Consider the following 16,490-nt stretch of genomic DNA (forward strand, 5'->3'; position numbering starts at 1 on the left):
TTTGGTTTTCCAGATTCTTTTTTTATCAGTTGCTATTTCATAAACCAGCAACGCTAAGTGCTACCTTCAACACTGATACGTTTTGAGTGTGGAGAATAATTCCAGTGGATGCTGCTTAACCTGTGACAGTTTCTTTTGCATCTTGAACCATGCCTGCCGTAAGGGTGGGACACCCCTGCATTGCTACTGCAAAGGACACAGTGTCTGGATCAGGTGAGAACTAGGAGAATTTCTAGAATTAAATCTGGAATTGAAGCATGCATGCATGAATACATGGACAAAACACGACAGCAAAGCAATTTGGATGCAGTTGTATGTAAAATCGCAACAAGGTTTTTTGTGCAGTGTTTTGCTGACAAACACAAGTATTCTGATCCTCGTGGATAATTTATAATAATTTATATAGCTGATTGATGTGTGTGTGTGTGTGTGTGTGTGTGTGTGTGTGTGTGTGTGAGAGAGAGAGAGAGAGAGCGAGAGAGAGAGAGAGAGAGAGAGAGAGAGAGAGAGATATTTGCCAGATATTGGGATTCTGAACCTTTTCTCCAGTATAAAAGTGTATTGTCAGAGACCACTGATAGGACTGGGGTTTGACAGCATCTTTCAGTTTTGTTTTTGGCAGATGCATGAGCATAAAACAAATGGAGAGTTCTCAGGTGATGTACTCCCTTAAGACAGAAGAAGTAGGATATATGAACCAAAAATATGCTCTCTCCACCTCTGGCCATCTTTGGTATTTTACGCTGCAATCCTGTATGCCCTTTCTGGGGAGTGAGCCCCACTAAATACAACGGGGCTTAATTCCAAGCAGAAATGCATGGGATTGGGCTGTTACTCCTGCACACGTGTGCTCCTGTGAATGGATAGAACACCATTCACAAAGAACCTTAGTGCAATCCCTTGTGCAACCACATCAAGTTTGCTTTGCATACATGTATAAGGCTGGTGTATTCAACTTCCTGAACTTCCAATTTTTTTAATCGATATAATTGTAAGACAGTGCATTTATACTGCATATCTACATTGACAGGGGCTGAAGACAAATTCCTAACAATCCAAGTCGAAACTACATTTCTGATTTAGCTTGCATGCACTGAGGCAAGGACATAGGATGTCCCAAGAAGCCATCCAACACTCCCATCTCAGACCCTTATCTTTCTTAGCAAACTGTGCTGCTGGCCTCTCTTTCATCAGTTGGGTGTGGATGGTCAGTGGGGGGGATTCTCTTCCCTGCAGTAGTTGCAACAGACAATCAAGAGTGATGCCACCATCAGGCATTTTTGCTTCCTTGTGTCTAGAAGTCTGGAGTTATGGAAGGGAACAGCAGCATGCCACATTGGCACCTACAACTGACAGATAGCTTGAAGCTTCTGGCCTGGCTAGGCCAGATGTAAATGCCAGGAGCCCTCTGCTCTCACTGATCTACCCAGAGACCCTTCTATCTCAATTGCTGCAGCTCAGGTTCCAAGTTCTGCAACTTCCCCACAACCAGTCTCTGACTTCAGAGTTTCAAGACACCCCATCTATGTGGGGATTGGGATAATGCAAGGCACCCCCCTCCATGCAATTCACACTGCTTCAGTGTTGCCCATTTGTTTTTGATCACTGCTCTTTAGTCTTTAAAAGACACCAACGACTGTATTTTCACATCATTTCCTCCACAAACTAGTCTATACGTGCACAAACAGCGTTGTTGCACTTTTGGAAAAAAGGGCCCTTCCCCTTCGGAAAGGCCCTCCATAGATCTCCCACAATGAGATGCCACTTGCTTCCATCTCCCATGTCCAGCTTGAAAAATTCAACAAAAGAAATTGCTATAATAGAGATACAAATACAAATAAAAGGGAGGGGAGGAAATCAAGACTTCTACCCCCCCCCAAAGCTTAAACACATTCTCAATAAACCAAAACGAAACAAAAAAAATAAAAAAATAGAACAACCCTAATCCCCTCCCCACCCCATAATGCTTTTCACACAAATGTTTTCTCACAAAACAAAGTCAATCTTTCCGCAGGCAGTGGCTTGGGCAGCTGTCGTTGTAATGTGGAGTGTGGCAAGCCTCAAAAACACCCCAGGATCCTTCCCCAGGACATCTCTTATGATATGAAAAAATGAAAGGAGGTAACTGCTGAGGAGGTGGGCACCAAGGAAAAAGGCAGAAACAGAAAAATGTGTCAAAAGAAATTGGGAGCAACTTGGTCAACTTAATTCAGGGCATCATTAATTGGAAAAGAGTTGAGTAGTCAGCAAATTTGTCTTGATAGGGAGGTCCCAGTTTGTATGGAGGTCCCAGACATGTGATTTAAAGAGAAACAAAGAATTTTAATAACAATTTCTCAATGGTGGATATTGCTTATGACCTGAAAAAAACAACACCATTAATGCAGGAGTTTGGCTGCTGAAGATTTCATCATGAGATCTTCACTGATGTCCCACTAGAGTCCAGGGCTGCTGAAGACCCTCTTCACAAAAATGGTGGACAACAGTGATATGATTTAGAACTGGACGTAAACACTGCGTTTCAGCCCAAGTAAAATTCTGAGTCAATTTGGTTCCACCGTTTCCAATATTGAAAAGATATCAGTGGTCAAAAGCTTTTGAAGGGTGCACAAAAGAGCTTTGATGAGATAACTGGCATTTCTCTAGAGCAGGTCTGAAATACTGAGCTTGGACTCCATAAAAGTTGGGAGCAGTTTTTACTACAGAAAATTTTACTTCAGAAAGTAAAATAGTGTGCCTGAGATATTAATCTAATTTTTTTTTTTGATCGTACAATAGTTGGGTCCGCTCAGCATTCTTGGAATATTTCCTGATTGGGGAACTGGATAAACCTGGTTGGCTCTCAAGTCAATCTGTGCTAGGTGCAGAATCTAAACCATGCCTCCACCTCATTTGACCAACATTTCAGACTCTCATTGCAGAAGTCTAGAATAGAACCCATATGGCTAATATCTACTTCTGGTTTTCTTCAGGGATGGTCAGATTCTATGGGACAACCAATAATAAAGGACCTTAGCACTAGCAAGCACATGAATGACAGCACAATTGTGGTGTTTCCATACACCAACCAAAGAAATGTATTGTTGCAATCATGGAATATCAGCTGTGCTACTTTTGAAGACAATTTTAAATCTACCTGGACAAAAACTTGGGAGGATAGACTTGAAGCTCATAAGCTACCAGTTGGCAATATAAGGTAGAATTTATGTATGGTATGGAGAAGGTGGACAGAGAAATTTTTTTTCTTCTCTCATAATACTAGAATTTGGGGTTACATAGAGGAATTGATGGGCAGCAGATTCAGGATTGCCTAAGGAAAGACTATGCAGAATTAATGTTTGGAATTTGCTAGCTTGAGATGCAGCAATAGCTGCCTTTAATCAATCACATTCAGGAGGAGAGAACTATCAATGGCTATTAGGTATGATGGCTAAGTGGACCCTCCAGGTTCAGAAGGAGTCTATCTTTGAGTACCAGTTGCTGTGGCACAGAGAGGGAGGGCTCTTACCTTAATGCCCTGCTTGGGGGTTTCCTTGCCAGGGAAGTTTTACCAGGGTTACTATGGGAAACAGGAAGCTGGGATGATCCAGCAAAGCTTTTCTTATGTCCTTAACTTAGCATTAATGCCTCAGAGGCAGGGCTATTGCGTTCTGTAGTGAGATACATGCAATGGGGGCTCTCTAAACTTGAAAGGCTCACACCCCAATAAATCGATGAGACTTCAGTGTGCCATGAGAGTTTTTGTCCTTGTAGCTAGGTGCAAGAGACTGAACAGGGTCACCCTTTGAAAATTTGGATTATAAGGGGTCAGTGGCGTCGCTAGGGAGGTGTGGGGGGTGCGGACCACACTGGGTGATGTGCATGGGGGGGTGACAGGCACTGGGGGGTTGAAACGCTAAAATCGCAGTGGTTAGGAGTAATGCCATCATGTTATATACTGTTGGATGCGGAATTCGAGAGGAATGCAATGCAAAAAACCACAGTGAAATATCTCCTTTCTGTCAAACGTTATGGCCAAAAAACTGGAGAACAAAAAATGCATGGATCCCTATGGAAAGTGAAAGTGAGCCATATCGCACATTTACTCATGAGTAGGCAAACGTGCCTTAGACCATTGGAAAGGGCAGGCTGAGAGGAATCCAACAACACCAGAATGGTCCTGATCCAAAGAATGCAGCCCCCAAAAACACCTGAGAAGGAAATATCTTCCTCCAAGCAGATGAATGTATTGAGCCCTATGGAAAGCGAAACTAAGCCTCACGGTCAAGTTTAGTCAACTCAAGGTCAAGTAAGCAAACGTGCCTTGGCTGGTGTGGAAGATCAGGTGAAGGAGAATGCAAGGCTACCAGAATGGTCCTGATCCTATGCACCTGGAGTTAAACAAGTGCTCCAGAAGGCAGCCTCCCCCCCCCCCCACTAAAAAGGATCAAAACAGAGGCTGCAGCTGATGTGAACATTTTTGAGACTTGCAAAGCCAGGTGGATCCTGACAGTGATCTGGTTTAAACAGAAGTTCTTCAATTGAACTGGGCACTGGGTAGGGCTGAAAACCTTACTGGTTTTGGAGGGGGGGGGGTGTTATTACAGGCAGGCTACAGAGGAAATTCACTTGGTGGAACAGGGCTGGCTTCTGCTTATTTAATTATTTGTTTTACTTTAATTATTTATACTTATTTTAATTTGCCTGATGATGTTACTTTCACCATGACATCACTTCTGGTGGGTCTTAGACAGATTGTCATTCTAAAAAGTGGGTCCCGGTGCTAAAAGTCTGAGAACTGCTGCAATAAGGTGTTAGTAAGTTGACACCCCTGGGGGGGGGGGTGAGTGACACCACTAGTGACCAAAATCACTAAAAATAATTTGGAAGAATAATACCATCATGTTATATATCAGTCAATACATAATTTCATGCAGAATGTGTTCTATCTTTGTCCTATCAAAAGGTACAGCCATTTGAGGTACAGTGGGTGTGGAGTGATGGTACATCACCACACCCATCACCTGGGGTATTGCCCCGCTCACTGCATGGGGGGTGATGGGCTGGCATCCCGCACCGGGTGACACGAACCCTAGTGACGCCACTGTAAGGGGTGTTCTGTTAAGGGAGATGGGAAAGGGAATTGATCTTGGAAAGAAAGATAGAAACAAGCCAGGAGAAAGAGAGTGACAAGCTGCACAATACTTCATGTGTTTCTCACAAATGAGAAATGGAGGGCAAAAGGATTCTTGAATTTTGGGAAGATTCTGTCTGCTTGAAACTTTCCCATAAGCCACTGCCACGAAGTCTTTTTTTTTTTTTTCCTTTTTATAAAATAGTAAAACCCCGACACCATCATCACAGCTGCTCTGCCAAATCAAAGCAAGCAAAAATAATTACAAAAAGCCAGCACATTTCATCCGTTATTCTCTTTTCTGCCACAAAAAATGTTCGGTCTGGAAAAAGTCCCAACTGAGAAGGAAAATAGAGATTTGCGGTAAGTGCCACAAGACAAGATGCAGAAAGAGAGTGAGAAAAATGTAGAGGGGAATCTGCCCCAGCTTAATCCAACCCCCCACCCAATTGCCCTTTTTCACAATGAAGTAAATGGGACACCAAAGTGTCCCAACCAAAGTGAAGGAAGTCCCAGCACATCTCACTGCTTCTAGTTTCAAAAAGACTCAACATCTAGCCTTCTGAAACTTTTTTTTTTTAAATATGCATTAAAAAAAACAACCAATAGTTAAATTCAGGGCCATATTTCTCAGTTTGGGCAAACTACTTTTTAGCACTAAGTTTTCCACCCCTGGTTTCTCCCAACACTGTCTGTGAACAGAATATCTCAAAACTGATCAAGTTGTGTATCTGAAGCATTTTCAAACCTAAGCAAAAAAAAACAACAACAACACACACACCCCAGGCAAGAATCTCTGGGAAAACACATTCTGCAGTTGCATCTATGCCCTGATCCATTCACACAAGCACACTCCAATACTTCCTTGTTCTATGCCAGATGTCATTAATGACAGATCCAAGGTGAAGAAGAAGAAAGTTTTGTTTGAATTAAGCCCTTCGTTTTCCAGTAACTTGTTGCAGGCAGTATGGGAAAAACAAAGCAAAACAGCCTATAAACTACGATTGCCAACTTTGGTCAGTTAAAAAGCAGAATACAGTGTATAGGAAACTCCCCTCTCTGTGCCTTCAACTAAGCCTCCCACCTTCCAAGCTTCTGGAATTAGAATCCCCCAATCTTTCATGGTCATTTGACTAGTGAGAATGATTGTTTTCGTTCAAAGATCTATCTGCAAAAGCACAGGAGGGCATTGCATATTTGAAATCCTCTTTCTGGTGCAATTTGTATTTACAACAACTGGAAGACATGGGACAAGGCCAGAAGGGGATTTATAGTTCAGGGAATATTCCCCCCCCCCCAATTGCTTCCTGTCCAGGAGAGAAAGAAAACATGGCTTTGGATGGGGAATAAAACATATCTGCCCCCACCACAAATTGGCACGGATTAGGACATTGTAGAAGCATGGTAAGAGTCAAGATGTGAATCATCAATTTCTTAGGGAATGTCTACAATAGGTTTCAAGCTGGTTCAAACTCCCCCCACTTCCCAAGAGAAAGCTGGAGTATGTTAGTTTAGTTTTGAGAGATAAATGGAACCGCCGTGATTGGGGTAGTCTACCTCTGAATGCCAGTTGCTAGGGATAAACAAAAGAGGAGGCTTGTTGCCTTCATGCTCCACTTAAGAACTTCTCAGAGGCATTTGGTTCTGAATTAGGTGGACATCGGGTTTAATTAGCAGGGCTCTTCTTTCAAACCACTGAGGGTGCCTTCTTTCAGAATTATACTTCCAGGGTTCCTTACAGGAGAGGAACCTTAATGGTAAAAGTAATGTAAGTTAGTAGGGTAGTTGTAGCCCTGAGGAGTATCAGCCACCAAAGTGCACGTAACTGCTATTCAAAAACGACTGGTTGTTTCAAACTGGTGCCAGAAAGCTTTGGCATGGAGTGACCTTCATATTTAGCGGGGGCCCCAATAAATAGAAAGGTCAGGCCTAGACATTTCCTTTGCTCTCTTGGTGGGGGGTGGCATCTTACCCTACAAACTTAAATTTTAAACTGTTTTGGTTGCAGTTGGAGACAATTGTTTTAAAGAGAACTGAAAGTGGCTTGAGAGAGCCTTTTTAACCTCATCATGACACATGTCTGTTCCTTGCCCCATCATTGCCTCTGCTCAAATAGGACTTGGAAACACAACAAAAGCCTGCCAGACCTGTTTAAGCAGAACGAAAGTGAGACATGCATACACGCAGACTGCTCTTCTCCCTTCAAATTGCTTTCAGCTCTCTGGTCCTCAGCATGTTGTGGCATTTCCTGCATGGAACTCTGGAAAACCCTTAGGAGGTTTAGAGTTCTGTGTCTGACATCCCCTATAATTACTGATCCCCTATGTGTGCGTGTATGCGTGTAAGAGATAAATTTAACAAGTGGGCCATTTGTTGCCCAAATGCACCCTGTATAAGACAGAGACTAGCCCAGAAGAGAACAGGAAAGACCACTTTTGTCCAACCTTTCCCCTCCTTAGCATCAATCCATATTAACAAGTTTCTAATCTGAAATAAAATCACCACCTCGCTTCAGTTACCCCATTGCAACCTGCCCTATCCTCGCGCATCAATCCATAATGCTGATTTTTAAAAACAACAGTGATATGCCTCCCATCCCCTACACCTCCCCCACCCCAGCTCTTTTTTTCTTTCTTTTTTTCTTTTTTTCCCCCCATACACGCATTTTAAGCATGCAGCAACACCTGTGCAGTGATCTCATTAGAGTTAATACATATTTTGTAGAAGGCAAGGCACATTATGTGGTATAAAATGTATTTTCTTTTTTTTCTCGTGCAAATTAGGAAACTGAATTTTTTTTTCTTGTTCCTCATAGAGGTGGACAGAAGGGAAAAGGAAGGGGAAGGAGGGAGGGAGTGGGGTAAAAGAGAGCCTTTATGTATAATTGCCATGCACATTCTCAGTCAGCTGATTGGTTGAGCTAGGTCACATGAGTTCCTGTTTAAAAAAGCACCATGCAATCTATATTTGTATGGGTTAATCTGTTTTTTTTTTTCCTTAAACATTTCCTCTCCACCAATTGCAGATATATATATAGATATATTTTAAAATATTCACCTTTGTTTTATTTCCTGGATCAACCTCCCACAGGAAGTCCCTCCTTGCCTCTGTGGTATAGTCACAGCTTGGAGATAGACCATGGTTTGGAGGGGGGGATGGGGTCATTTTTGATCTCCTGCCCAATTCTCTCCCCCACATCCTGGCTGCACTTGGCTTTAATAGTTCTTATCAAGGTGCAGAGATGTAAACAAGTGCCAATGGAACCACACACACACCCATGATGGCAAATTCTGCTTGAGGGGCTTGGGTATCTAACAAAGTCTTTGTTTTTCCTCTTGACTTTTGTGGACAGGAGAGGGTGGGGAAGAGGTTTTGCATATGCAAAAACAAGCCCCAATGATGACCAGCCAGCCATGGCAACAGAGACAGAGTGGCTAAGCTGTTTTGAGAATCAAGGTGGGGAGGGGGCTCTTGGTTGCAGCTTTTCAGCTGTGAAGTTGTACCAAATGGTTCTGGAACAGGAAGAGATGAGAGTCCCATTGGAGATCAGCCTGAGAAAGGATACTGGAGACCCACTCATGGGTTCCATCACACAAAGCGAGATGTTGGGGCAAAGGAGCTCCAAATTGGTGGGGAATTCCCTGGCTAGGTTTACCCCCTTTTCATTCATTTGAAGTCTCATTCGGTCTCAGCAATGGCGGGAAGATTTGAAGAAGCACAACGTGGTTTGAAGTGGCAGGAGAATCAAAACACAAAGCCAGCCCAGAATTGGATCTCTTTGCTAGGAGATGGGAATGAACACTGGAATGCCTGGAACAAGCCTGGAGCGACAGACAGAACTGGATCTGGAACTCCCATTACTTGGTATCCAGGGTATTCCAAACAGCAATGCTTGCTTTCAATCACCAAGCCAAGATACACTCCAGGTGGGAGAGTGTGAATAGACCTGCTCACCTTAGAGTCTCACCTTAGAGTCACATTTTCAACCACTGTGCCATGGCACACTGGTATGCTGTGAGTGGTCCACAGGTGTGCTACAGAAATTTGGGAGAAAGTCATTTATTAATAGGGCCAATGTGAGCCACCACTGGCAGTATGGTGTGCCTTGTCAATTGTCAAAAAACTGGTAGTGGGCCTTGACCATTTCAGTGCCTTATCAGTGTGCCGTGAGATGGGAAAGGTGGTCAATCACTGCCTTAGAGACTGTGTGTAAAGTGCTCGCTTCTTTTCCTTTCCTTCAAAGAGAAAGGATGTAGCAATTTGAAAATAAATCAATAGAGGCAGCTATTTATACCTGATTCTGTGGCCAGGTTCAGGCCATGTCTTGATCATTTTGTCAGTTATTGCAGAGCTAGAGGCCTGAAAGGGAGTCCTTGGTATAAAGCTGACCTTGAATAAAGTTATTTTGTTTTGAACCTTTTGAGGCTTGGTGACTGGAAGCAAGCATTGCTGCTTGGAAGTTATCAGGATACAGTGGAGGAGACATGAGGATGCCTCCACTTTTCTGTTGTTAAAAACACATGAACAAAATGCTTCCTGGTCTTACGGTATATCTACACTGCAAACTTTGCTTGTAAAACCAGTTTAACTGCTAGGGCTTCCCCCAAAGAATTCTGGAAAACGTAGCTTGGAGAAAATGGCAAGAATTCTAGTGGAAATTCCTAGTGTCTGTCACAGAGCTACAGCTCCCAGGGCTCCTTAGGGAGAGGGAACCACCAGGAAACCAGTCTGAGTCTGTTGTCCAGATGCACTCTCAGTAATGTAGGCTCAACTCCTGTGGCTCTCAAGGAAGCAGAAACTGGCCATCATGCATCTAGGCCAATGGGCAGTCTGGATCATTCTTCAGGTTCAGCACAATGTTTTTTGCTTGTGGATTCCAGAACTTTCTTGAGTTTCCTGAGGAAAGGCTCAATGTGACTCTATTTGGCTCATCTGGCCTTGCTAGCTGGCTTGTTCGCATGGTTGAAATCTACGCAGCGAGGTGATTCTGGGACAGATTCCTCAGCGGAACCAATTTTTCTCCTCAATCCCAATGCTTTGACACAAAGTGAGGAAAAAAAAAATCTTCTGGGTGTTTTAATGTTGCAGTTAACGGCTCCAGCCCTTGGAGAGGAAGATCTTTTTGAAGCCAACTTGCTGCTGACTTGAGCCGCTATCCACCTGGCCCTCACAGAGGACTTGGATCCAAAGCCCCAGTGCTCTGGCATCAACCAGGATGATCGGAGTCTGGTCCATGATGTTTAAAACTTTGGTGTTTTCTAGGAATGCTACAGCAGAGGGCGGTATTGAAGTGATGTGGTCAGAGCTCTGTTGCTTGGCCTGACTTGGCCCCATCCCAAAGCGTCTCGTCTCAAACGAAACGCCACTTACTGTGACCCAGCAAGGAGGACTGGAGCGATAAATTGTAGGCACTTGAACCAGTCCAAGATGGCTTCTAGGCTCCGCTCTGGGGCTTATGGGAGCAGAAGAGGATAAAGCCCTTTTGGAGGGGGACAACTATGAAGAGACCTATCATGCTCCCCCCCACCAAATTTAGCTTTGACTTTTTTCCACACCTGCATGACTGTTTAAGGCCCCACCTTTATACCACCTTGACCCTGTGGGTGGATAATCTCTTCATGAAATTCTTCCCACACACACACACACACACACATATGTACACACGCACACACAAAAACAAACAAACCACAATGTGAGACTACCCTCCCCCTAACCCACCCTCACATCTCTTTTTCCCCTCCTCTTCAAAGTGCATTTCCTACAAAAAAAAATGTGCAATCCATATTAGCAATCAATCACCATCGTTTCATAGCTGGTCAACTATGGCATGCATAGCTCTTTGTACACAAGGGTGGGGGAGCAGGGGGAAGAGAGGAAAGGGTTCACTACCCTGCTAGGCTCAGCCAAACCCCTTTCTCTCCAGATCCATGACACTGCCACCAAGATGGGAGCCGTGTGGAGCCCATTCGCTTTCCATCCAATTGGCTGTCCACGTCTCAACAAGGATTCAAAAGTTGGGTGGAGACGAGGGCCAGAGGGCTGGGGACACTGCACGCTCCAGCCCCCCCCCCCCCAGTGCAATTCTCTCCCCCAGAACAGAACAAGCCAACAGATTCTATGCAGGCCAAGCTGGGTAGAACAGTCCAGATCTCAGCTTTGGGTCTAACTTTAAGGCAAAGGTTAAAGACAGACCTCTGGTCTTAGGGGGAGGGTGTGGTGGGGGAATATTGGACATGCTGGCTAACATTTTGCAGCAAGATAGCAAAATGCGTTTCCAATATCACCTCATGAACTTTCTCAACTCCGTCCCAATTCCTCTCCACCAATCACCCCTTCATTCTATGCTCATTCTTGACATTCACAGCCAAGGTTTAACCCCTCCCTCTCCTAATCACTACACCACCATTGCTGTCCACCCGGCCCAGGATTGCACTGATCCAACAATTTACATGACATGAATCTGGTCCCTTCTCCCACCACTCCAGTCTCTGCCAACCCAACTTCCACCCCCTCCCCTTATCAACCCTTTCCAAAGATCACATCTTGGGCAACAAAAGCGCAAAGCATTCTGGGAAAGGAGTACAGAAAACAAGCCACATTCCCACTCTGCCCAAGCGGCCATGCTAACACCTTGTCAGTAGGTGTTGGGGCCCAGAAAGCCCCCATCCAAAAGCAAAGCATAGATTTTTGTGGGAAGGGGGCAAATACAGGTTAAAAGGCGACACTCATTTATCTTTCGGGAGAAGGAATCTCCCAACTCCACGTCTAAGGGTAGGTCTGCACTCAACTTCTTGACCCGTCTTGGTGATCCATTCCACAGTCTCTTGGTCACACTGCCAACATCCCCAAAGACTTTGGGGGAGGGAATCCAGCGTAGAAAAAGGAAGGGGGGAGTCTGCAGCAGGTGCAGGTTAAATTGTTCTTTTTTTTCTCTACTCACAAGAGATGGAAAAATAATCAGAAAATTTTGCATATACATCCCTTTTGAGAACACAGCAGGTGGGATTCCAGCGGGCAAGAGGGTTTCAATGGTGGCAGGTAGTCCATCCTCCGATGACAGGTGCAAACTGTTTCCAGTCGAAAGCCCCCATCTGACTGCTGCCTGCTCAGGATTGCTCTGTCAGGGAGAAGGCTGTTGGTGGGGAAGATGAGGGTGTGTTCTTTTTTATTTAAACTTTTTTCCAGGAGGCTTGAATCTTTCCCCCCTTCCTTCCTTCCTTCCTTCCTTCCATCTGTGGTGTCTCTTGATGTTGATGTTAAGTTTCTTTCTTTCTCTCTCTCTCTCTCTCGTCACCAAGATTTGGGCTGTGGGTAGGGGGGCTGCAACACTCTCCTCGGAGGAAGCCCAAAGCCCAGGGGAAAGGAAGGTGAAGGTCAAAGAAAGCTGCAACTAGCCTAGATACCAGGACTGGCAGGGAGAAAAAAAAAAAGACAAAGAGCATTACTCGGCAGGAAGTGACCTTGCTTTGCTGTGCCCCCCCCCCCATATTAATCCATAGTGAGTTTTAATTGGGGTGGAGAAGGAGCAACCTGATGATTATTTCTGGAGCAGAACAATTTCCTCTTTGGAGGAAGAGAGAAATCACTTTTTGTGATGTTGCCGAAATTTTGTACTCACTTGGCTCAGAATTCAAATTTGTTTGGTTCATAACAATCACTCACATTATGACAAATGTAACATTTTCCCCTGGAAGTTCTTTTCTGACTTGAATCATAATTTGAGCTGGTGCACCTCCCTCCCTGACTACTTGCATGCTCAGTGGCAGCATCTCAAACAATAGAGACCTTCAGTATCATTTTCCTCGGGTACCTAAATCCTGAGCATAGGCATTAGTTGCTCTGGAAACTACTATTCCCAGGGCTTATTTTGTGCCTGAGATGTTGCTGAGCATGTATCATGAGGGAAGAGGGTTGGAGGAGGCATCTGAGGCTGCTTTCCCTTTTTGGCTAGCCAGAAGTGAAGTTACTAGCATGCCTCTCATGCTAGAAAAGTCATACATTAAAGCAGGGGTCTCCAAACCCCAGCCCGGGGCCCAGATGCCATCTGCGACAAGCCTTTATCCGGCCCGCAGCCAACCTCTTATCTCCTAAAAGCCTCTGGCCCACTCAACTGAACATGACCAGAATTGTACTCTGATTGGAGGGTGTTCTAAGGGCCAGAGAGGTTGAATGAATGAGCCCATTCATTCATTTATTCACTCATCTAAGTTCCATCTCTAATTTATTTAAATTTTTTTTCCCCGGCCCTCAAAACCATGCCAGATATTTGATGCGGCCCTCTGGCCAAAAAGTTTGGAGACCCCTGCATTAAAGATTGGAAGGAAAATTGTGTTGAACATACTTCAGAGTGTTTTCTCAATGTTACATCATTGCTTCATGGTTATTAAAGTTTCCTTAAAGTATGATGCTTTTAAAATCTTAAGAAAAGATACCTCCTTTTGTCCAAGTTCAAAAACCCCTCCTTCACCGCCTCCCCTATTTGCTGCACAAAGATGGCTGAACCCAATTGCTTCCTCGGAATACAGCAATAGGAAAACATTATTCATGGAGGCAACCATGTTTTCTAGCACCAAGCTCTCATGAAAGATAGCTAGCATGACAAGTGAGCTAAAAGGTAAAAACACAAGCATGACCCTAGTGTGCTAGAAGGAGGGGGGAAAACTCTTGAGCTTCTAGCGCTGGAAGCTGAAAACAAGCACCGCCTGGATTTAATCTTGTTTTGAATGATGTCATCAGAATGTGACAAGAGTCAGATTTCAAAATTGAGCTCAGAAGGGGGGGGAATAGTTCAATTTGCGTAACTCCATTCAGAATCAAGCTGAAGGCAGTGTGACTGTTACTGACTGCCTTGCTGGTAAGTCCAAAGGTTGATGAAACTAGCATTCTGTTTCCAAACATCACCTAGGAAGACCAAAAGTGTGGTCTGAAGCTGATGGCCCTGTCCCACTATTGTTTGTTACCATCAACTGCTATTCAAAGATAGACAGCCTATTAACACAGAGGTTCTATTTAACTATCCTGGTTCAAGACTATATTCAGACTTTCATGCACTCATAGATTCCTTCAAAACCATCCAAACTAGTGGCCATCACCATGCCTTGTAGCAGAGAATTTCATAAATGAATCTGTCTAGTCAGCAACCTTGAAGTATCCAAATCCAGGGTGCATCATAAGTAGCACTTGTGTAATGATGTGAACACACTGACGTAGCTAGAGGGGGGGTGGCGCACTAAGTTTTGCAGGGAGCCTCCCAGCAGCGTGCAAGCGGCTCCTCCCCCTTCTCTTGGGAGCCATTCACCTCCGTTTCCCCCCTGCCCACATGGCTCTAAAGGGGAGGGGACGAGCCACTTGCACGCTGCAGGGACGTTCCCTGCAAAACTTAGTGAGCTGCCCCCCCTCTAGCTATGCCAGTGTGTGAACACAATCTACCTTACTGTCCCTTCCCTCATAGGGCAGTTTCCTGAGTATCCTGAAGAAACCACTCCTGAGTTTAGGGGTTACTTGGGAATGTGGGATACAGAGCAAGGGGGAAACCCTAAAAATGATGCCTAGGTGAGCTTCCATGAAATGAGCTCTACTTGCAACAGCTGCCTCTATGTGGTTTTCAGAGATTCCTCCCTTGCTTCACAACCCTTCCCCCCTACACTACATTCCACACAATTCCTGAGGGTCCCTAGAATCTTGGAAGAGGTTTTTAAAGGAAATCAAGAGCTGCTCTAGGGGAAAGGGAATGGGGAAGATAGTTTGTACATATATCATTGCTTGAGCATCATGTGGGCTATGAACCTATGATCTCATTACTGGAAACTTATTTAGCACATTCTAGCTCCAAGATCTAGATCTAGTTCTATATTTCAGCAGGCATTACATACTTTCAAGCACAGCTTTGCAACCATAAAGGACTTGAAACTTACAGTACTTTCATTGCACATGCCAAGAAAAAGATTTCTAAGATTCCCAGGAATGACAACGCACAGACAACGCTGTGCTTGACCAGACTTACTCCATAGCTCCTAGGACATTGTAAGATTACCCAGTAAAGATTGTTGTGAGGATGGTCTTGAACCCAGTCTCTTCAGTCCTCAACTGACACTAACCACCACAGTGCACTGGCTCTCAGTTTAGAGTTCCTAATGAATTTGATCAACAGCAAAATTCCAAGGGAGCTTTAGTAGATTGGAAGTATATGTTATTTTAAATCTGCATATAGGGCCTCACAATATGAGGTGCTAACAAATCTGGAGGTTCTTGCTCATGAGAACTGCCAGAGGAATCTCAAAAGAAGCAAAGAGAAGTGTTGAAGAGATGGGCAAAATTTCAAGAGTGAGGGAAGGAGGATGACACACACATCCCAAATATAAAGTCTTGGTAAACACAAAGTAGAAATAGTTATAGCTTCCCTCAGCCCTCGCATGCCCAGCCTTTCCTCAGCCTCATCCAAGGAGAGGTGCACAATGAAAAAGCCTTCATTTGCTCCTCTGATCCACAGAACTGTGCCCTATAATTTGCTGGTTTGCTTTGGAAAATCAAAGAGGTCACAGGCATTGTGGTTGCTCAAAGGGCACACTGCCCACAGAAACCACACTAAGGGTGTGGCAACTGACCAGCTCTGCTTTCGTGTGGCTTCAGGAATGGAGCCATCAAAGAAAGCAAGGGAGATTCTGTTTGTGTCTGTTGCTGGGCAGCATAAGATTGCCTTTCCAGACTCACATGGAACCTAAGAATTGCCCTGCTGGATCAGGTCTAAGATCCACCTAGTCCTGTACCCCTGCTAATTGGGTAAGAGGCACTTTTTCAAGTGGGTGCTCCTCTTTTTAGCAGGGGAGAGTAACTGGCCCACCTCACCCCAGCAGTGTCTTTTCTAGTGGCTGTCTGCTGGTGTTCTTTTTGCATCTTTTTAGATTGTGAGCCCTTTTGGGACAGGGAGCCATTAGTTATTTGATTTTTCTCTGTAAACCGCTTTGTGAACTTTTAGTTGAAAAGCGGTATATAAATACTGTTAATAATAATAATAATAATAATAATAATAATAATAATAATAATAATACCCCGAGTGTGTACAGTTATCTGCCTTCAGGAAGCCCACAGGCAGGACTGGGAAGTAATAGCTCTGCTTTGCTGCTACCAGTTGTAGAATCCACTAACTTGTGTACTTCTGCTGACTTTCTGAAATTGGTAATTGTTTCATTGTGCTTTATCTGTTTGATGCCTTAATAAAGAAGTATAAATACATTCTCACACTGCACCCCGGAAGGCCAGAAGCTGCAGGACAGATTCCTCAGATTGCATGTGCCCCCTTTTCCCCCAGATGCAGGAATTCCTAGTGAGGTGGCCTGCCTGAAAGTCTATGTGCAATGCTCTGAAATGGCTGTGGCAT

General features: G+C 44.4%; 1 protein-coding gene across 6 annotated transcripts in view; it reads right to left on the reverse strand.

Moving 5' to 3' along the window:
* Positions 1-438: 438 nt before the first annotated feature.
* Positions 439-16,490, reverse strand: part of NFIC (nuclear factor I C) — a 123,990-nt gene continuing 107,938 nt past the window's right edge. For all 6 annotated transcript variants that reach the window (XM_066635811.1, XM_066635812.1, XM_066635814.1 and 3 more), the window contains one exon: positions 439-12,521. In XM_066635811.1, coding sequence (XP_066491908.1) covers positions 12,504-12,521 — 18 coding nt within the window. In that variant the 3' untranslated portion in view covers positions 439-12,503. The remainder of the gene's footprint in view (positions 12,522-16,490) is intronic.

The sequence above is a fragment of the Tiliqua scincoides genome, chromosome 8 (genome assembly GCF_035046505.1).
Source record: "Tiliqua scincoides isolate rTilSci1 chromosome 8, rTilSci1.hap2, whole genome shotgun sequence".
In the NCBI taxonomy this organism is placed as follows: Eukaryota; Metazoa; Chordata; class Lepidosauria; order Squamata; family Scincidae; genus Tiliqua; species Tiliqua scincoides.